Genomic DNA, 22,321 nt, shown 5'->3' with positions numbered 1-22,321 from the left:
GTCTATCCGGGTGTAAGGCATAGAAGTCCCGGATCGGGGAATCACTCAAGAAGAGCTTGCGAGGGATCCAGGAGCGCTCTTCTGGGCCATAACCCTCCCAGTCCACCAAATACTGGAACCCCCTCCCTCGGCGCCTCACATCCAGCACCTTGGAGACCGTAAATGCCGGGTGATCGTCGATAATCAGGGGGGGTGGAGGGGAGATGGTCGGAGGGCTTAGAGGGCTGGAAGAGACAGGTTTGAGCAGGGAGACGTGAAAAGTGGGATGGATTTTCAGGGAGTCGGGAAGCTTGAGCCTGACGGAGCACGGGTTGATAATCTTATCGATGGGGAAGGGACCGATGAACCGAGGCGACAGCTTACGTGATTCGGTCTGCAGCGGAAGGTCGCGGGACGAGAGCCAAACCATCTGGCCGGGGCTGTAGTCTGGGGCCGGGGACCGATGGCGGTCGGCCAGGCGCTTGTTCCTCTGCGCCGCACGAGTGAGCGAAGCTTTTACCTCGGCCCAGACTCCTCTGACCCGACGGAGATGTTCCTCGACGGAGGGGACAGCCACGGCGTGCTCCTGTTCTCTGAACAGAGGGGGTTGGTAACCAAGACAGGCCATGAATGGGGACATACCTGTAGCGGCGCAGGAGAGGGAGTTGTGGGCGTACTCAATCCAGGGCAAGGCCTCGCTCCATGACCCGGGGTTACGGGCCACCACGCACCGCAACGCCGCCTCCAGGTCTTGGTTGGCTCGCTCGGTCTGCCCGTTTGTCTGTGGGTGGTAGCCGGAGGAGAGGCTAGCCGTGGCACCCACCGCCTTGCAGAACTCTCGCCAGACTTGTGACGAGAACTGGGGACCACGGTCGGAGACGATGTCTACCGGGATACCATGGAGTCGAAAAACGTGCTGGGTAAGAAGTTTGGCCGTCTCCAAGGCTGAGGGCAATTTGGGAAGGGGAAGGTAGTGTACGCACTTGGAGAAACGGTCGATGATGGTTAGGATGAGGGTGTGCCCGTTGGAGGGGGGAAGCCCGGTGACAAAGTCCACAGCGATGTGGGACCATGGACGGCTTGGGATGGGCAGGGGACGGAGGAGGCCGGCCGGAGCCGAGTGAGAGGCCTTACCTCGGGCACAGACCGAGCAAGCCAACACGAATTCGCGGGTGTCTTTGGCCATGCTGGGCCACCAGAAATGCTGTTGTAGGAACCGGAGGGTGCGGGTAACGCCCGGATGGCAGGTGAGTGAGGACGAGTGCCCCCATTGGAGAACCTGAGACCGCACGGCGTCGGGTACGTACAGGCGGTCGGAGGGGTCAGGCCGAGGGTCGGGTTGCTGCTGCTGGGCGTCCCTCACGGTCTGCTCTATCTCCCAGGCGGCCGCACCCAGGAGGCAGGAGGCGGGCAGGATGGGTTCGGGCGTCTCAGGGCTGGCGGGAGGCGCGAACAGGCGGGAGAGAGCATCGGCCTTGCCGTTGTTGGAACCGGGTCGGAACGAGAGGGTGAAATTGAAACGGCTTAGAAAAAGGGACCAACGAGCCTGGCGAGGGTTCAACCTTTTGGCGGACTGCAGGTAGGCCAGGTTCTTGTGATCTGTCCACACAAGGAAGGGGATCGTGGTGCCCTCTAACCAGTGTCGCCACTCTTGGAGAGCCCACACCACCGCCAGCAGTTCGCGATTCCCGACGTCGTAGTTTCTCTCGGCAGGAGACAGGCGCCTGGAAAAGAAGGCACAGGGGTGAACCTTCTGGGAAACGGGATCCCGTTGGGAGAGGACGGCTCCTGCTCCGGTGTCGGAAGCGTCCACCTCGATGATGAACTGCTGGGAGGGATCGGGGTGTTTGAGCACCGGAGCACTGGTGAAGGCCTCCTTGAGAAGGGCGAAAGCGTGAGACGCCGCCGGAGTCCATTGGAACGGGGTGGACGTGGAGGTGAGCGCGGTTAGAGGACTGGCCACTTTGCTGTAATTACGGATAAAGCGGCGGTAAAAATTGGCAAACCCCAGAAAACGCTGCAGCTCCTTGCGGGTGGCGGGCGTGGGCCAATCTACCACCGCTTGGATCTTGGCGGGGTCAGGCTGGAGTTGTCCCTGGGCGATGATGTACCCCAGGAAGTGCACCGAAGGAACATGGAACTCACACTTCTCGGGTTTTACAAACAGGCGGTTCTCTAGGAGGCGCTGGAGAACTAGACGGACGTGTCGGTGGTGATCTGGGAGAGAGCGGGAAAAAATTAGGATGTCATCCAGGTAAATGAACACAAAACGATTCAGCATGTCGCGAAACACATCTGTCATCAGGGCTTGGAAAACTGCTGGTGCGTTGGTGAGCCCGAAAGGCATAACAAGGTACTCAAAGTGCCCCAGGGGAGTGTTGAACGCCGTCTTCCACTCATCGCCCTCTCGGATACGTACCAGGTGGTAGGCGTTGCGGAGGTCCAGCTTGGAAAAGATCTGGGCCTCGCATAGGGGCTCGAACGAGGGGTCGATGAGGGGAAGCGAGGTCTTATTTTTTATGGTTATTTGGTTGAGGGGCTTGAAGTCTATGCAGGGGCGAAGCGAGGAGTCCTTCTTCTTTACGAAGAAGAACCCAGCTCCCAGGGGGGATGAGGAGGGCCGAATAAGCCCGGCGGCCAGCGAGTCACGGATATAGGTCTCCATAGCCTCCTTCTCCGGTCTGGAGATATTGTACAGGCGGCTGTTGGGAAGAGGGGCCCCAGGGAGAAGGTCGATGGCGCAGTCGTAGGGCCGATGGGGAGGAAGGGTACGGGCGAGGTCCTTGCTGAAAACCTGGGCGAGGTCGTGGTAGTCGGAGGGCACGGAAGAGACGTCGGGAGGGGTAGGAGCGGGAGACGGAGATGAAGGAGCCGGGTCCGCGGAACGCAAGCAATGAGAGTGGCAGAATTCGCTCCATCCGGTGATGGAACACCTCCTCCAGTCTATGGCCGGGTTGTGTGTTTGGAGCCACGGGAACCCCAGCACCAAGGGGACCTGGGGTGAGTTAATGATGAAGAGCTGGATGGACTCTCGGTGGTTGCCGGACACGATGAGGGTCAGGGGGGTGGTCTGCTGGGAGACCTGGGCGATCAGGTGCCCATCCAGCGCCACCACCCGCCGGGAGGAAGCGAGAGGTTCGATGGAGACTCCTAATTGCCGCGCCAAGGCAAGATCCAGGAAACTCCCATCGGCTCCCGAGTCGACCAGAACCGGGACAGGGAAGGATTGGTGTCGCCAAAGGATTCGTGCAGGAACCGACATCCGGGGGGAAGAGCCCGTAGCTGATGCGAGAAGGCTCGCCGTTGGGCTCTCGGTCAACGACGAGCCTGATCTTTTGGCTTGGCGGGGCAAGTGGCGAGGAAGTGTCCGGAGTTGCCACAGTAAAGGCACAGCTGCTGGGCCAGGCGGCGCTGACGCTCCTGTGGGTCCAGAAGGGTCCTCCCCAACTGCATGGGTTCCACCGGGCCCGCGGGGGGCTGGACCGGACCGGGAGGGCTGGCCTCGGCGCAGGGCGCGGCAGGACGTGCGACTGGCCTGGTCGGGCGCCGCGACCGGTCGGCCTGCCGGTCCCGTAAACGGTTGTCGACGTGAATGGCTAGGACGATTAGTTCCTCCATGGAGGAGGTCTCGTCGCGGACAGCCAGTTCGTCCCTGAGGGAGTCGGTCAGCCCGTTAAGGAAGACCTCACGGAGAGCGGGCTCGTTCCACCCACTTTCGTGAGCCAGAATGCGAAAATCGACGGAGAACTCGGCTGCCGAACGGGAGCCTTGTCGGAGAAGAAGCAACCTCCGGGACGCTTCGCGTCCTTTTACGGGGTGGTCAAACACGCGCCGCAGCTCTTGGCAGAATTCGGGGTAAGATGACATTGCCGGCGATGAAGCCTCCCACAATGCCGTAGCCCATTTGGCGGCGCGACCGCGGAGCAGGTTGACCATGTAGGCGATCTTAGCCCGGTCGGAGGAATAACTAAGGGGCTGCAGGTCGAAGACAAGCGAGGTGCTAAGCAGGAATTGGCTGCAAGAGCCTAAATCCCCGGAGTAGGGTTCTGGCGGGGGAACATGAGGTTCCCTGCTGACCGGGAGTGACGTCACGAAAGCGGGGGGAGCCGGGGACGAAGCCCCGGGGGGGCAGGAGGAGGGAGCGAGTGAACCCACCTGGGTGAAGAGGTGCGTAAATTGGCGGTGGAGTGCCTGTAAAGAGTCCGTAAACTCCTGGAACATCCTCTCATGGCGCCCAAGCTGTTCCTCTTGGCGGGCGAGCACCTCCTTGAGGGGATCCGGGGTCGCTGGGTCCATTGGAGTGGCCGGATTATTCTGTTGCGGTTCGGGGAACCGTGAGCTGGGGAAAAAGGACCCAAGAGCGATCGGGGTGATGTGAATAGGATTTATTGAATGAGGATGTGAGGGAGCAGCACGATCGGGAGCCGGCACCGGAGAGCTGGGAGTGGAGCGACGCGGCGGGTCGGGAGCGACCGCGGGAACGGCGATTGGCTGGCAGGCGGGGAGACGGCGAGCGCTGGAAGCGGGAGGCGGGCTGGCGGAGAAGCAGCGGGAGCGGCGCGGAAGAGGCAGGCGAGTGGCGTGGTGGGGGGAGAGCAGGCGAGGCGAACGCTGATCAGGAACGCGGAGATGGGCACGGGCAGCTCGGGTTCGGACGGGCACTGGACGGCTGGAGGGAGAACAAGACGACACAGAAGTCAGACGGGAACGAGCGACGAGACGATCGGGCGAACTTGCAGCGTGCAGGGACATGAGCCAATACCACGTAGGAAACGGGATAATCCGGCGTCTGGCTCCTGGCGCGGCTGGGTCTTATCCTGGTGTTGATTACTGCTGATGAGCAGCAGGTGCGCAGGAGCCGACGCCCTCTCAAGCCGGAGGCGTGCCTGGCTGGAACTGGCAGAGAACTGTAAACAAACATCTCACCCGAGCCCCCCTAAACCCGACCCACCACAATTAGAGTGTAGTGTAGTGTTCTGTCGAATCGGCATGGTGTGATTTACTTTCACTTTCGTTCCCTCATATTATATGATGGTAATATTGCTCTAGTTCCTAGTTCATATAGCAGTTTTAGCAGCGAACGGCTACAATTAGCCAGCGCGTTTCTTTTCATTTTTCGTGCGTCATGTTTTGACCATTCGCTGCGTTTTTAAGCAATCGCCCGGCGCAAGTGATCATCCAGTCCTCGCTGGAGAAGGAGACACTCACTCGGTCGCATTACAAGAGGATACAATTACGTCTTTAGGGTTTCAAACACTGTAAGTACCTTTTCTGCGGTTATTTTTGTGTAATGATAATAGTTTGTGGTTACTGCCGTTTTCTCCCGTGTTTTTCCTAGCTAAAAGTATTGCTTTAATAGCTGCCAAGCCAAGAGGTTTATGTTAATATGATATTACAACTATTGTTTTTAACGTATGTAAACATATTTAAATGTAATTAATATTTTAATTAATAATTTGATCACATATTCTATCTATTTCACGATGTAATCAGAAATCAAAACATAATTCTATTTTGCTCCACCTACAGAATGCACGCGTGAGATCATGGACCAACTTCAGCTCATAGAGTTCTATTTTCATTTGGGCCTGAGCTACAAACACATACTATGTGTGCTGGGCTCCAAACACAGGATTGTTCTGAGTTTGAGGTCCCTCAAACGAATTCTTAAGAAGCATGGATTGTTCCGCCGAATCCATTATGATCACCCAGAGACAGTTGTGGAATTCATCAGAGAGGAGCTACAGGGCTCTGGAGCGTTGCATGGCTACCGGTGGATGTACACCAAATGTAAAGACAGAGGACTGCATGTACGAAAGGAAGATGTACGGCTGCTCCTTTCCGCAATGGACCCAGAGGGCACGACATTTAGAAGGAGAAGAAGACTGCACAGGCGAGCATACTTTGCCAAGGGTCCAAATTTTGTATGGCATGTCGACTCATACGACAAATTAAAGCCATTTGGCATTTGCATCAATGGAGCCATCGATGGATTTTCAAGGCGAATTCTGTGGCTGAATGCTTACCACACAAGCAGTAATCCAAAAGTCATCAGTGGCTACTTTCTTGAAACTATTAATGAATTAGGTGGATGTGCGCGCATCGTGAGAACAGACATGGGGACAGAAAACAGTTCCATCCGTGATATGCAGCAATTACTTCGTCGGACCCACACTGATGTGCATGCTGGTGGCAAAAGCTTTGTTGTTGGAAGAAGCACATCAAATCAAAGAATAGAGAGTTGGTGGGGCTTTCTCCGTCGAGAGTGTGTGGAATTCTGGCTGGACCTCTTCCACAGACTTAAAGATGAAGGACATTTTGATGGTGACTTCTTGGACAAGAACCTCATGTTATTTTGCTTTCTTGGTTTAATACAGGCAAGTAGTAACACTTCATAAGCACTTTATTGAATAATTTTTGCCATATCATGGTCAAGTTATAAATGCATTTTTATATTTTCTTCTCATGAATACAACTTTGCTTTTAAAGTTTTCAGAACCTTACAAAAAAAAAAAAAATCCAGACATTTCCCGTGACATTGTAGATGATTTATGTCCACCTTGCTTTCACACTGCAGTGCATTCGTTTTGCCTACCTTGGTAAAAAGTTGAGGACCCAATGGTCAGTGGTAACTGCAAACATACCAAACCTTACTGTAACATGCATTTTTTCAGTTATGGTTACCATACTTTGTTTTAATTCTACCTCCATATAGACACAGACACAGAAGTACGCTACAGATAAATTTGACCTCAGTGAATGGATGGATGATCAGATAATATTTGAACTACTTAATGCCAGTATTTTCCTTCACTTTCACCATGCCACTTTCATATTTTGGTGACTTCCACGTGAATGCATCTGTGTTTGCACAATGAGCTGAGATTAGTCTTCGAAAAAGTTTATATTTCCAGTTAACATGTTTCTTAAAACATTTATGTAAATTGTTTTTGTATCACCTGCAGGATGAGTTGGATGCAGTCAAGGAGGTGTGGAACAGCCATCTGATTCGTCCATCCAAGAATGAGCGTGTCCCTCATGGTCGGCCTGATGTCATGTTCTTGGTCCCGGAGCTGTATGGCACAGAGGACTTTTTGTGCCAAGTGACTGAGGAGGATTTTTTGAGGTGTGAAGGTGACTGCATCCACCGCAATGATGTTGCTTGTGATGCTGATGTGTTCACTCTGTGTACACACATAATGTCACAGAACAACCTCCAAGTCCCAGTGGATGGATATATCGCCACGGCCAACTACCTCAACTTGAGAGAGGAGCTAATAACACTCTTAGGTCTTTAATGGATGCAGTCCAGGTGTAAAAGGCTTCAAAGTCCTTTTACAATCCATAACGTATCACACCATTAATCAATGTGCCCTGTCTTACCCCCTAATGGTGTGTGTGCCCCCTCGCCACACCTCAACTGCTGTTTATATGGAGCCCTCACATAACTAAATGACAAATTGTTTTAAGTTTGAAGCATTCTGCTCATTATGGATTTTATCAAGTGTTTTACAACATGTGTAATTTTACTTAGAATTTTTTTTTGTACACTTATTGTGACTGTGTGTGCACCCATTCTTGTACATACATGGGAAATGTACAGAGAATTGTTGAAATTCATTTGATATATACTGTACATATATTTTGTAATTTGCTTGATGGTTCTACCCAAATTAACTGTTGCTGATTTATGGTTTTGTAAAATAAATAAATTGCTGCAAACTCCTCCGCATATTGACATGCATTGAGCCAACATGTAAAGATCTTTGATTGGTATTTAAAAAGCCACATTCAAGCTCGCTAAAATACATGTGTGTGATTCAAATAAATTCTAAAAGTAAAATTGATTGTCTTCTACATTTTCAGGTCGCCAAAGTATCTTGAGTTGAAACTGCTATTCAATCCTTAAATGTATTTGTGGAAACTATTTATGTGAAGCGAAGTGGTCAAATTCACACAAATGCACACTGTCAAATCAGACAGCAACAAGGTGACAACTTGATAACTGTAGACTTGAGATTTGGGTACTCAATTCAGCAAATAATGTCTCCTACATACAGTCTGTCTGAGAGCTGAGTGAATGTCACTGTCTTAACTGAGAAAAAAATTCAGATAGGAGCAGTTGCACATTTAATTTTTATAAAATTTGTGTAAAACAAGACATCGTAGTCGACCCCAGCGACACAACTATCTGCTTGCAATACAAGCAGTGGAGCAATTTTATAAAAACCAAAAAAAAAAACCACACGTCTTAAAGCTGTTGCATAACAACCATAGTCAACAAAATTGTGTCTTACCACAACAAAATTGCTTCCTAATTTTGCAAAGAATCAACTATGCAAACAATGACTCACTCAATAGTCAGTAAATATAAACAACTCGACTTGCAGTCCAAGAGTATGAAATACCGGCATAAAACAGTAAATCTGGCCCCCATGAATCAGACCATGCAACTACATTATAAAATACCATTATGAACAAATTCCAGACAAAACAGCCGCCAAACCCTCTAAGAGTATATGGGAATAGATTTTGCAGAACAGACACTAAATTATGTCCATCACCCACATGTTGGCATCAAGTACATTCCCAAATTCCTCAGACAACTCAGGGTACGACCCATAGTTGTTGGCCACCTCCAGAACACAGCCACATGTATGGGACATTGGTCTTCGTGTAAATAGGTTCTCAGCCTCAAAGAATCGCACATGGATCTTCTCAGCCACTAAAAGATCTGCACCTTTGGAAAACAAAAATAAAATATTAGTTTAGAACCACATACCACCACCAACTCTATACTAGAACACTCGTGTCTGTCACCTCAAATGAAGGCTCTCTAATCATTGCCTTCAATAGCTGTGTATTTATTAAACGTTTACATCAGGCCTGCCGAAGTTGAAAAAATTAAATAAATAAACCTTGTTCATGTTTTATTTTCCCCGTAATTCTGATAAGTGTCCCCACTAGGAGACACACCCTAAGACAGATATTTTGTTGCAATGTTTTCATTCATTTTCATTTAAAATTAGAGCATATATTTTCTCCATATACGATATGTATTTTCTTTCTCAGATAAAGTGAGGTTACCAAAACACTCCATCCAAGTGTTGCTGGTCCGGCCCCTCTGTCAAGAGAACCCATTGTGGCCCACAAATCAAAAATTTTGCCCCCCGTGTTTCAAAGTCAGCTGAGGGCACATTTCTTTTGGCATATATACACACACACACATATACATATATATATCCATATGTATACATATACATATATATATATATATATATCAAATTTGACAAGTGAAAACAAATGACAGAATTAGGATTAATCGTAAAGATGTGAAAGATTACCAGTACAAAATCGAAGAAATTTCTTGAGCCGACGTTCGTTGCAACTCCTGATGAATTTTTTCAGAAATTCAAAACTCTGCATTTCTCTCATGTTGAGGCCCTCATGCTGTAACATGGCGATTACTCTTCTTGGTGTTGGGGTAAGGCTACCATATACTTCATCCAGGCCTCCCAGTGGTAATTTCAGTTCCTTCAATATACTGGACCAGCACTCAGCAATATAGGCGGGATCTTGAACCAGTTCCTTATGTGCCACCTCAATTAAAGTCTTCTTCACGTTCCCCTTATTGACAATAACTTTAACCTCGTGAGTGTCGAGGAAATCCATCCACTCCTCAGATCCAGCGATAGACAAAAAATCAATCATCGCTTGTTCAGCCACTTGTTTTTCTTCAGAGGGAATTGTGTCTAAAAATGCCGAAAGCAGGTCATTCTCCATCAGGTCAACGCCGAGACAATACAAAATAAAGGGCTTGGCTAATGCTATGGGAAAATATTGCACAATGTTGTATCCAAGGACCATAACTTTGGCAATGTTAACCCATTCGTCTTTCATGTCGTGTCGTGTCATTGGTATCTTCATTGTGCTTCCATGAGTGCATTTACTGAAGAATGTTTCCCAGTATTCACTTAAGGCATCACGTAACACACCACCATTATCTTCTCCCTTTTCCATTGCTCCATTGGGTTGGAACATCTCGATCTCCACCAGCAGCTCATCAGTAGTTACAGCGCCGTTTTGAAAGGCTGCATTTAATTCATGGAAAACATTTCCCCTGTGCAGTTTAAGTTTTCTTGCTTTAAGTGGATGAGATTCTTGCCCTGGGGATGGATTTTCAACCAACAGCTCCATGGGGATGGTGTCGTCGAGGGTGTCATCGACATCATAAGTGGCATAATCAGCAAATGAATGTCTGAAGACTATTTCTTCATCAGCAATAACATTTTCTAACAGTCCACCTACTGCTCCCACCATTTCACTGTCCAATGGAGGCACCTTGGCTGTTTCCTCCAATGCAGTAAAATGCACAGAAGCGGTGTCATGTGGCTCATCAAGCACTTTTGCAGGGGCATCAGCACCAACTCTTTTGCATGACAAATAAAGCCGTAATGTTTTCACCTTTCTCTTTTCATACTGCTCATTTAATGTTGTTTGTGGTGAAATGATCTCTTCAGTGAAGTCCCGTATTAGAAATTCAAAATCGCTTTCCCTCCCTAGTTTTGATTTTCCATTTGGAAAAAAGAGTGCTTTGCCTGTTTCCATTAATTCTGACATTGTTGCATTCTTCAGGGCCTTTAAATGTCTTGTGCCTCCTCCTCTTCTCTCTCTAACTTGCACAATTCGGTCCTGAGTCTCTTCAAATAGGCCCATTTGGTAGTTGCGGTGTTCTTTCATAGCATTAGTGTTGCCAGACATTTTTTTCACCCGCTCATCTGTGCGGCCATTGTCAAAACCCCGCCTTTGTTGAATTTTTTAAATCAAAGACTCAGTTGCTTTGGATATTGTTGTGTTGGTTCCTTCAAGCGCAGCTACTTCTCTTCTGCAGTATTGGCGTATTGCAATTCGGTCTCCAGCTTTGGGAACATATTCTGTGAGCTGCTGGTCTGTCATCGCATTGACAGCATAGCAATCAATCTGAGGAAAAATAGAACATTGGTAATGAAACAAGTTTTAAAAATACACAAAGTACATGACCAGCAATCATTTTAAAACATGGAAAGTAAGACGCATTTTGAACAGCAACGTAGAAAAATGATTGGCTGAACCTCCAATAGTGTACTAACTACGCTAAACATCATTCATAAATATGAATTAGAAATGGTGTAAAGGGGTAGGAACACAGTTTATACTTCTTCCTACTCCATTTCGAACTGTATATATATATATATATATATATATATATATATATATATATATATATATATTTGACAGGACCCTTCAAACGTAAAACAACTGGCGTGGTTTGCATATGGAGACAGGGACAAAATGAGAGCTGCCCACATCTCATTGAAATTTCATTACATAAATAATCTGATTGTCGTGATTTCCTCAAAAGGTTCTGCAACAAAATGTGTTTTCTACCATAATTTTTGTCAAGGCCTGTTTCAAAATTTTTGATTTTTTTTAACAATTCCAATGAACCACAATAAAAAAAATAAATGTCCGATTATGAATGGTTATTTTTCCTTTTTATTTTTATGTATTATGATTGTTATATATGTCGTTTCCCTCTTTCCATGAACAGACAACACTTTTGTCAATGTGTGTGTACTTCATTTACACTTAAATGCTTCTATACTAGAATTACAACCTGCCCCAAAGAAATGCAAATCCATTTGGGTGGATTAAACTTGATTATTGAGATTGATATTAAGAATAGAAAAATTTGAATCATTACAATTTTCTTTTTATGATCAACCATGTCTCACAACATATAATATGCCCGAAGCAGTTTTCCTTAAACACCCACATTGGTTAAATGACATGTTATTGCCTGTTGTACATACCTTCTCCTCGATAAAGGTGGCAATGACTTTATCATCTAACTTTCGCTGGTCTTGGAGAAATTTTAGAAAATTCGAGTCCATCTTCTGAAACAGAGGAGTAAAATGGCACTACTGCTGCATTACACATCGTCTCAAGGCAATTAAAGAGACAAGATGCAAAGTAAAACTACAGTATTGTACTTTGAAAATATGATTCTGCACGTTTACAAAAATGTCATGTCACCCTGACAAAATGAATAGATAAGAATGCATGATTGTTTCCATCGTTTCACAGTTTCATTATACAGCCATATTTAGCAACCCAACATAGCCCAGAAGCGAGTTATTAAGCAATTTACGACAAGCACGGCAGTAAACACAACAAATTGTTGTCGTGAAATAAAAGTAACTTTAGACAATGTACTTACAGTGAATGTCAGAGACGTACTTGTCTCCTCTTGTGGTGATTAGTGAGTGTTTGTACACTTCTCCGACGAGGGCTCGACTAAAACCACTGATGCCTGCTGATACGCCAAAAAGACGACAATAAAATCAAACCGTGGCTAGGGTGACGGTTGTCATGATTGGGTGACTTGTGGCGAGCGAAATAATGCGCGAAAAATGTTTAAAACGTGACGCACGAATAGAAAACACGGAGGCTAAATGTAGCCGTTCGCTGCTAATACTGCTCTATCAAGCAACAGTCACGAACTAGAGCGATGTACACCTTACTTACATTTCACGGAATGGCATGGGCGTGAACATAAATCACGGAATTACAAGTCTTTAAGCGATCGCAGAACACACTATACTCTCGTACTATCAATATAACATCTAATAGAATTTACCTTGAGAGATATACGACCGCGTATACGACGGAACGGGAGCTCATTTGCTGAATTGTGGGTACTGCTCTATCAAGCAACACCCACAAACGTTTGACGTCATGGCATGGGCGTGAACGCGAGCTCATTTTTAAAGTCAAATTTAAAAACACATACACGATTACACACTGGAGAAAAACCTTTTTCATGCTCAGTTTGTGGAAAATGCTTCTCTCAAAAGACAAGTTTAATAGCACACACAAGAACACACAGTGGCGAAAAACCTTTTTCCTGCTCAGTTTGTGGCAAAAGCTTTTCTGGAAAGTCAAATTTAACAAGTCACATAAAAATACACACTGGAGAAAAACATTTTTCATGCTCAGTTTGTGGCAAGAGTTTCTCTCAAAAGTCAAGTTTAACAGAACATATAAGACCGCACTGTGGAGAAAAAACCTTCGCCTGCTCAGTTTGTGCCAAAGGATTCTCTCTAAAATCAACTTTAACAAAACAGAAGAACACACAGTGGAGAAAAACCTTTTTCCTGCTTAGTTTGTGACAAGAGTTTCTCTCAAATGTCGCATTTAACAAGCCATACAAGAACACACAGTGGAGACAAGCCATTCAGTTGCAGCGTTTGTGCTAAAAAATTCTCCACTAAACAATATGCGGAGAGTCACAATTGTGCTGGTGAGAATAGCAGCAATCCTTGAAGCTTAAAAAAAAGAAAACAAAAAACTGAAGGAACTGACTCTTTGTGGTAAGATGTACATTTTGATTTTGAATAAAATATGATAAATTGAATTTTGCAAAGCTTTTTTATTGACATTAAGCCAATGTGATCAGTGCCAGAAGAACCATTGTGTCTGAGTGATGATGATTTTTTCGTGTGTTTACATCAAACATGTAAATAAAATTAATTGCCTGTGCCTGGAACAAATATTTGTGAACATTTTGCTTTTCAGTTGTCTTTTTAATCGTATTTAATGGAAAAGGTGTGAGAAGAAACTGTGCTTATGAAATTGTTGCCTTCCACAATCATCAATAAAATCACTTGTTCCACTTGCTCAACTGGCCTTCATTACGCTGTGTGAAAAGGTGAAAAACAGATCTCAAAGTTGAACTAAAAAAAGAACCAGAAAGAGAAACGCGAATGATCTCAGTTTCTCTCAAAGTTTTTGGAATGGCAGGAGTGGAGCCACACCGGTCCAGCAAAAAGGCCACGATTCAGACTGATATCCAGATTTTCCTTTTTTATTTCTCCTTTTCCTCTGACGGCGTTCGGAAATTCCGGAGCCCATTAGGGGACATGGAAGAAAAAAAAACAACTTTGCATTCCCTCGCAAAATCGTTGCTTTCGCTTGCAAAGATTGCATTCCCTCGCAAACGCAAAGTTGTTTTTTTTGAGTGAATGTTCGTTTATTTATTTTTTTAATACGTGTTTATGCACTTTCCGGGTCAGTTTGGCTCGCCTAGCCTCTGTTGCGCGGATGTTCGAGAGACGACAGTACGTCAGATGCGGCAATAATCTTAGAGGGTGACTTGGAACGTTTCTTGCGGTCAAGAGATGTCCCTCACGGTGAATTTCTGCACATGAAAAGCAACAAGGTACATACAATTCACTCGAACGCATCTGTCAAACTCAAGGCCCGGGGGCCAGATCTGGCCCGCAACCTCATTTTATGTGGCCCGCAAAGGGAAAATCATCTGCATCAACTTCCTGTTTCTGGCATATTTTCTTCACTTTTAACAACACTGAGATATGAGATATTGCCATTTATTTGTTAGCAGTCCTCCCCTTTTAAAATAAATGGAAAAATTGTTGAACAATTACTTACGAGCTTCTGATTTCAAAACTGGCTTTCCATTCAATTTATATGGGTTCACAGTCATACCGGCCCTCTGAGGGAAACCACAACTACGATGTGGCCCATCCACAAAAATGAGTTTGACACCCCTGCTCTAACGAAATAACCTTAATAATAGCAATATGGGTCCCTACTGTTAATGTTTTTGCATAATACTAGCGTGCAAATTGTTTACCTTTTGAGTGGCTAGAAAAGTATTGCTTTTCTGTTTTCAATTTGTAGTTCATTTAAATCCTGTTATTGCATTCAAATTACTGTGAAGTGTAACGTTAAATATTTTTCTCAATGTTTTTTGTACAACGCAACTTTAGTTTTGTTATGAAGCAGCGTAGTTCGTACCCGGAAATGACGTCATCAAATCGGATTTCGCGGAAGCAGGAAGTATAATAATAGATCACCAATAAGAGAGAAATGTGATGATAATGAAGTCCAATCGAGCACAATCTGCATACATCTTTTGCCTTTGGTAGCATCGTGGGTACGTACAAGTTTGTGTTAATAACATTGACTATTACTCTAACTATCCTGAGATTGCCCAACTCACCAGCACCACTGCACAGTCCATTATTGTTCACATGAAAGGGTTCTTTGCAAGACACGGAATTCCGCAGTGTGTTGTGAGTGACAACGGTCCGCAATTTGACTGTGGAGAATTTCAACAGTTTGCAAAGCAATATGGATTCACTTCAAGCCCTTTTTCCGACAGGCAAATGGCCAGGCTGAGAAGGGAGTGCAAATCATCAAGAGACTGCGAAGGAAGGCCAAGGATGATGCATCTGATCCTTACCTTGCCCTATTGAGTTACAGAGCTGCACCTCTGGAGTGGGGAGCTTCTTCGCCTGCTGACCTACTCATGTGCCGTAAGCTTCGCACCACGCTTCCACAAATACCACAAGGACATGACAACAACATTTGGACTGAAAAGAAGAGAATGCTCAAACTCAAACAGAAAATTGCATATGACAGAGCTACAAAACATCTGGAACGTCTTTCTGAGAAAGACACTGTAAGGATCGAGGGACCTAATTGTTGGGACAGAAAAGTGACTGTCCTTATCGAAGCCGGACCGAGATCTTACATTGTGGAAACAAAGGATGGACAAAGAGTGAGGAGGAACAGGAGGAGTCTTTTGAAGGTTCCCGGGGACTAGTGATGGTTCCAGCGACACTGAGGCGTCGATGCGCGCGCCGAGCTTCCAGGGCAAACCCCGTGTCGGTGCGCGTACCGCTTTAAGAAAGTCACGTGACCACTACCGGAATCGTGTCGACACGGCGGTCGCGCACCAAACTGTGTTTATAAGGAAGCGCATCTGTCAACAGGATGGACGCTCAAAACAAGCATCGAGTTATTGGCGCGTTACTCTGCGTTAAATATCCGCAAGATGGAAGACGTCACTGTTGATGCGCACTCAGAGGTGCAGCGCTATATGTCAGCAGGACACGTTGCACGTACGGAAGACCCGCTCTTATACTGGAAGTCCATGAAGGCAACGTTCCCTCACCTATTTATAGTAGCCACACAGGCGTTGTGCACACCGGCCTCTTCAGTGCCTTGTGGGAGGATCTGCTCAAAGGCGGGGGAAATTGCCTTAAAAAAAAAGTTATAAATAGACTGAATAACAAAACGCTGGAGAAACTAATTTTTTTTAATAAAAATCTTTAATTCCAATGAGTCCATTGTCATTCACAACACTTTTACTTCGGCATTTAGACAGATTTTCACTTAATTTATCAACTGCGTCTCGAATATCAAAGATTTTTTTTATGAAAGTATGTATATGTAAAAATAATGTGAATGGAAATGCCTAATCAATGGAATTGGATAAAATTAGTTTGACAGATCAGCGTCTGATGACCCTGTCAAAATTTTCCTGCAAGTCCACCAGGTGTCAGTATTCAGCAACACAGTGTCAACACAGTGTCAATACAGTGTGTCACTGTGTCAAAACGATACAGGATGCCTCAACTACCCATCACTACCGAGGTCTGCAAGAAATCTTCTGATGCGGCTGAGGCTGCAAAGCAGGCGGATACATCGAAGGAGCACAGACCTCAACCACCAGCAATTTCTGGGATTACTGAACCTCTTTGAAGATCAACAAGAGTTAGACGACAACCGGACAGGCTGATTGAAAATGTTTAATGTTGTGTTATTGTTGCTAAAATGGTTGTAGAGCTGCTTGTTGTCATAAAAAATGGGTAGATATTGATCAGAAGTGAAAATAATTGATAACAAAACAAAATTATTATAATAATAATAAAATTAAAAAAAAATTAATAAAAAAAGTCATAGGCATTGTTTAACGTTTGAAAGGGAGATGTAATGATTGCAGTTATATCATTCGTCACTAGTTGGCAGTATTGCCTGACGTGTGTTTGGTTACCAGACGAACTCGTGTGTACACACATAGACGAGAATGCAAGTCAATAACTAAAGAGACACAAGCTTGCAGCATCACTGGACCTGCGTGACTTCTTAAGATAGAAGACAAAACTTTACAGTAACCATTAAAAAAACGGATAGTCACCATAATTTTTTTTTTTTTTAAACGTATCGTAAACATACTAAAGCTGTTGCTTTATGTTATTTACAAAGATTTTTTGTTTAAAATCCCCCTGGCTCTTCTTTTTGTCTTTTCTATATTATGTATGAATTCATAACTGTGTTTGGTTGTTAATGTTAATAAAGTTTTTTTTTTTTTTTTTACAAAAAACGTATGAGTAAATATTTATCATCTCATCAATATTTGCACCATAGAGTACTGAGTTTTGAGATCCTTACGATAATAGTTCTCAAAATTATATTTCTTGTCAATTTAGCTTAGTTATGGATATTTTATTGACAATCTAACATCAATCTACAAAGACAGAAAACAAATTGGTGGTGGGGAGGCGCGAATCTTTTACTTCTTGGTAGGGGCGGGCGTGAAATAATTGAGAAGCACTACTAGTATATGCAGACATTATATTCATACAATCTTGCAGCCCGAGTGAACCACAGCATTGTTGCAAGTTCGGTAGGAGAAACGTAAACGTCCCACTGTTGTTCCAGCAGCGGCTACTCGGGGCATAGGCGGAAGTGACGTAAGAGCTGACGCGCAAATGTGGCGTTAATTTTGTTTTTTTTTTATCAACCGAATTAAAATATTATATAAAATATATATTAAAATAGAACAGCCAGGGTCAAAAACAAACGCAGAGGCAAAGAAATATATTTGAAAAATTCGTGCTTAAAGCATGACGTCATTAGCAAGCGCGCAGCTTCCGAAGGACCTCGACCCCATCCACCGACCCGTCCACACCGGAACAAAAACACCCACTGCTAAATTCTTCTGATTTAGTGTGGAACTGACTGTAATTTTCTCAAATGATGTCCAGTGCTACTCTAAAGGACGTCGACATAATTCATTAAGTCTTTGTGTCCCGATAACCTCATCTTTGCGCGTTGATGCTTTTCGGTGTAGTTAGCTTAGCTTGTTAGCTAGCTAGCCGCTAACGAAAAGAGGCACACGACTCATCGCCAAGCAGAGATCAAGTGCGGATTTTTTGGAATTATCATTTGAAAATGTGTGCAAGAACGACGCCCAAGTACAAAGAGGAACTTTGTGGAATAAAAGAAGAAGAGAACGAGCAACATCTTCAACTGCTGGACGAAGGTTGCAACCAGCTTCGTGTTGTGCCACTCAAAGCAGGTTTGTACACGTTTTACTCTCATTTGCTTTGTAAAGAACGACATTGCATGCATCACAACATTAAGTTGTTTGGGGATATGCGTTCAAGGTTATTGCCGTTTTATTTTTAAATATTGCTTGTCGGCTTGCTAAATATTTGTTTATGCCAAATTAAATCAGTGCAGAAAATAAATGCCAAAGAATAACCAATAGTGGGGGGTGAACTCCATGTTTTTTTTCTCAGTTTAAAATTCGAACTGATTTTTTAAGATTTTACATTTTCTGGTTTTTATATCTTGTTCAAGCAATGACTTAGGGAAGGAATTCTGCCTGACTCTAAAAAATGTGCACACTGCGGCGAAAACATCAATGGCGGTTGATCAATTTTCGTGGATAAAACGCAAAATATTACGTTTAAAAAAACAAGTACGTATTGGTCTTATTTATTTATTAACTTTTTACTGGATTGGTCGGGTGACAGTCAATGGACCTCGGGTGCGTAGTTTCACCCCATCCAAACATTTAAAATACATTGAATGCATCCATCCAGGGTTGCACGGATCTCATCAGTGAACAAGCGCATGCTGCAAGGAATGCATCTGCATCTTTGGCTTACTATGGGCTTAAAAGGGAGAACGTCACAACCCCCTTTTCTACCAACAAGGCCAGGAACATTTAGTTCCTGGTAATAAAGTTCCTGTGGCCCAGGTGGTTTGCATCTCCCCCACAACTCATAGTTCTTGATAATTTATGCAAATGACAATGATGATGTATCAGTGCGAGGTCTTGTGTTACTTTGTTACTCATTATTGACACCCTATGGCTGTTCAGCATCATTGCAGTTACAAAATAATTCAGTGAACTCTAATAATATTATGGTGTATCTTAGTCTAATTTTAATTCATATTGGATAACTTTTAAATATACATTATTCAAATATGTCAACATGAAAGTCAGAGTGAAATGTTGTTGCTTAATTTATGTGTAGGGATTTTGATTCTTCACACGTAATTTTGTTTAAAAATTTATTTAGAAACAGAAATTTTACAAAAAAAAAATTAAAAAGGGGAATGTTGGAACGTACTAGCAGGCTAAATGTCATTTTGGGAAAAAAAAAACAAAACAAAAAACAAACATAAATCATGCAATAAACCACGACTCTGATTCCAGGGCCCCTTTAATTCTTTTAGGGATCCAGATTATCATGAAAGCAAAAATACCCACGATGTAACTATCCATAAATGCAAAAAGACATACTTGTAAACATATTTCACTTGAAGGATTCCTATTCTATCAATGACATTATGTTGCGATGGCCCCCAGTGGCCCCCATCAATATGTTCGGGTCCCACAACAGGTGTTCCATCAGACGCACACAATAGCCTGTGTGTACTAACTTCAGCTCGCTTCTAGAAATGTCTGTGACTATGTCAGAAATGAAATCGGGCATCAAAAGGGAGGTTTACATCGTAGGATGGAATTTTGTGAAATGCCCTCATGGTCCGGTCCAATTTGGGGTCGCACGCGTTGCTCCGTGTGCAGCAGGCTCAAGTAAAGGTAGCACTGTAGAAAATAAGACAAAGTCGCCGCCTGAGCTTTGACTTGACCAAACCAAATGGGTGTTTGTCTTTTTGTGTCCTGCAGACGTCAGACAAAATGATCTCTGTTCTGTGAAAGAGGAGCCAGACTTGACTCACATCAAAAAGGAGGAGGAGGAGGAGGAGGAGATCAACAAGTCACCAGTGAACGTTGTCCCTATAAAGACTGAAGATGAAAACAAGGATGAGAGTGAGGACAACAGAGGGGCGGAGCCTACAAGCAGCAGTTCAAGTCATCACGTGACAACAGAAGGTGATGAAGACCACTGGGGGCCATCACAAGTACAAAATGAGGACACATTATCACGCTCTCCTGATGATGATGATGGGCAAGCCAAAGGTGAAAGGGCATGTCACACTGACAGTTGGGTATGTTCTCACTGTGGGAAATCATTAACTTCAAAATTCTCTTTAAAACTGCACGTAAGAACACATCTTGGAGAAAAACCTTTTTCCTGCTCAGTTTGTGGCATGAGCTTCGTTAAAAAGTCAAATTTAACAGAACACACAAGAATACACACTGGAGAAAAACCCTTTTCCTGCTCAGTTTGCGGAACAAGTTTCTCTAGAAAGTCTACTTTAGTAAACCACTCCAGAACACACAGTGGTGAAAAACTTTTTTCCTGCTCAGTTTGTGGCAAAAGCTTTTCTGTAAAGTCAAGTTTAACAAGGCACACAAGAACACACACTGGAGAAAACCCTTTTTCCTGCTCAGTTTGTGGCATGAGTTTCGTTAAAAAGTCAAATTTAAAAAGGCACACAAGAACACACACTGGAGAAAACCCTTTTTCCTGCTCAGTTTGTGGCAAGAGTCTCTCTCATAAGGCGCGTTTAACAGAACACACAAGAACACACACTGGAGAAAAACCCTTTTCCTGCTCAGTTTGCGGAACAAGTTTCTCTCGAAAGTCTACTTTAGTAAACCACTCCAGAACACACAGTGGTGAAAAACCTTTTGCTTGCTCGGTTTGTGGCAAAAGCTTCTTTTTTAAGTCAAATTTAACAAGTCATGCAAGAACACACAGTGGTGAAAAACCTTTTTCCTGCTCAGTTTGTGGCAAAAGCTTCTCTTTTAAGTTAAATTTAACAAGTCACACAAGAATACACAGTGGAGAAAACCCTTTTTCTTGCTCAGTTTGTGGAAAATGCTTCTCTCGAAAGTCTTATTTAGTCAGGCACACAAGAGCACACACTGGTGAAAAACCTTTTTCCTGCTCAGTTTGTGGTGAAGGCTTTTCTATAAAGGCAAGTTTAACAAGCCACACAAGAACACACAATGGAGAAAAACCTTTTTCCTGCTCAGTTTGTGCCAAGAGTTTCTCTCAAAAGTCGCATTTACGAAGCCACACAAGAACACACAGTGGAGACAAGCCATTTAGTTGCAGCGTTTGTGCTAAAAAATTCTCCACTAAACAGAATGCTGAGAGACACAATTGTGCTGGTGAGAATAGCAGCGATCCTTGAAGCTTAAAAAAATAAAACAAAAAACTGAAGGAACTGACTCTTTGTGGTAAGATGTAAATGTGATTTTGAATAAAATATAAATTTCATTTTGCTAAGCTCTTTTATTGACACTAAGCCAATGTGATCAGTGCCAAAAGAACCATTGTGTCTGAGTGATGATGAGTTTTTTTGTGTTTACATCAAACATTATAAATAAAATTGCCTTTGCCTGGGACAACATTTGTGAACATTATGCTTTTCAGTTGTCTTTTTGTCAGGTTTAAATGCCCTGAATTAGAATTATAATTATAATTAGAAATCCCTTTATTGTCATTGTACTCAAGTGTGCAACGAGATTAGAGGGCTCCCCTCTCCTGTGCAATACAACAATACTAAAGGTAACAGCCGAAATAAAAAGATGGTTGAGAGGCCAGGAGGAACCAGACATGGCGTTCATTTTCACCGGCCGGCGGGGGAAAGAGTGGGACAAAGCGGAAGCGAGCAGGCAGCTCCGCGTGACTCCTTCCTCTCTCCTCCTCCCTGCTCTGCTCTGCTTTTGTTAGCTTGACTCAAGAATCACCAGGAGACAAGAAATTAAAATACAATGAACGTCTGTTAATCTAAACTTTAGCAGACCTGGGCATTGCACGGCCCGCGGGCCACATCCGGCCCGCCGGGTGGCACTGACTGGCCCGTATGACAGACCTGGGCATTGTATGGGCCGGGCCACATACCTTTGGTTGACTCTGACCGCGAGTGTAAGGTTAATTGGAAATTTCAAAATAAACATACTTTTTAATTTCACCTCATTCATGGGCTAAAGCTGCACTGCTTTTATTCTGAAATTGTTTTTTCTTAATTCCCGCACAATGTGCGTCGCACATAATGACGTAATGCGTCTATCAAGACATGCGCGCGATTGAATCACAACAAGACGACGTTCGCCCTCAAAAATGTCCGCTCAGGCTAAAAAAAGAAAGGTAGATGCCGAATGTAGAATTTTCAACAAAAATTGGACAGCGAAGTATTTATTTACTGAAGTTAGAGGTAAAGCTGTGTGTTTCGTTTGCGGGGAGCAGATCGCCGTGTTGAAGGACTACAATTTGAGTCA

General features: G+C 44.3%; 1 protein-coding gene and 1 pseudogene across 1 annotated transcript; one reads left to right on the top strand and one right to left on the bottom strand.

Annotated features, from left to right (window-relative positions):
- The first annotated feature begins 5,705 nt into the window (after positions 1–5,705).
- LOC148341855 (uncharacterized) lies at positions 5,706–8,147 on the top strand. Its single transcript, XM_088288950.1, has 2 exons — positions 5,706–6,356; positions 6,945–8,147. The coding sequence occupies exons 1-2, from the start codon at positions 5,757–5,759 to the stop codon at positions 7,275–7,277; spliced, it is 933 nt and encodes a 310-aa protein (XP_088145076.1). The 5' UTR covers positions 5,706–5,756; the 3' UTR covers positions 7,278–8,147.
- On the bottom strand, positions 8,102–10,367 carry LOC148341854 (uncharacterized; annotated as a pseudogene).
- Positions 10,368–22,321: the final 11,954 nt, after the last annotated feature.

The sequence above is a fragment of the Idiotropiscis lumnitzeri genome, chromosome 2 (genome assembly GCF_059441095.1).
Source record: "Idiotropiscis lumnitzeri isolate Australia: NSW breed Sydney's pygmy pipehorse chromosome 2, RoL_Ilum_1.0, whole genome shotgun sequence".
Lineage (NCBI taxonomy): Eukaryota > Metazoa > Chordata > Actinopteri > Syngnathiformes > Syngnathidae > Idiotropiscis > Idiotropiscis lumnitzeri.
Note: the sequence above shows the minus strand (reverse complement) of the source record. Positions and strands in the feature narration are given on the sequence as shown.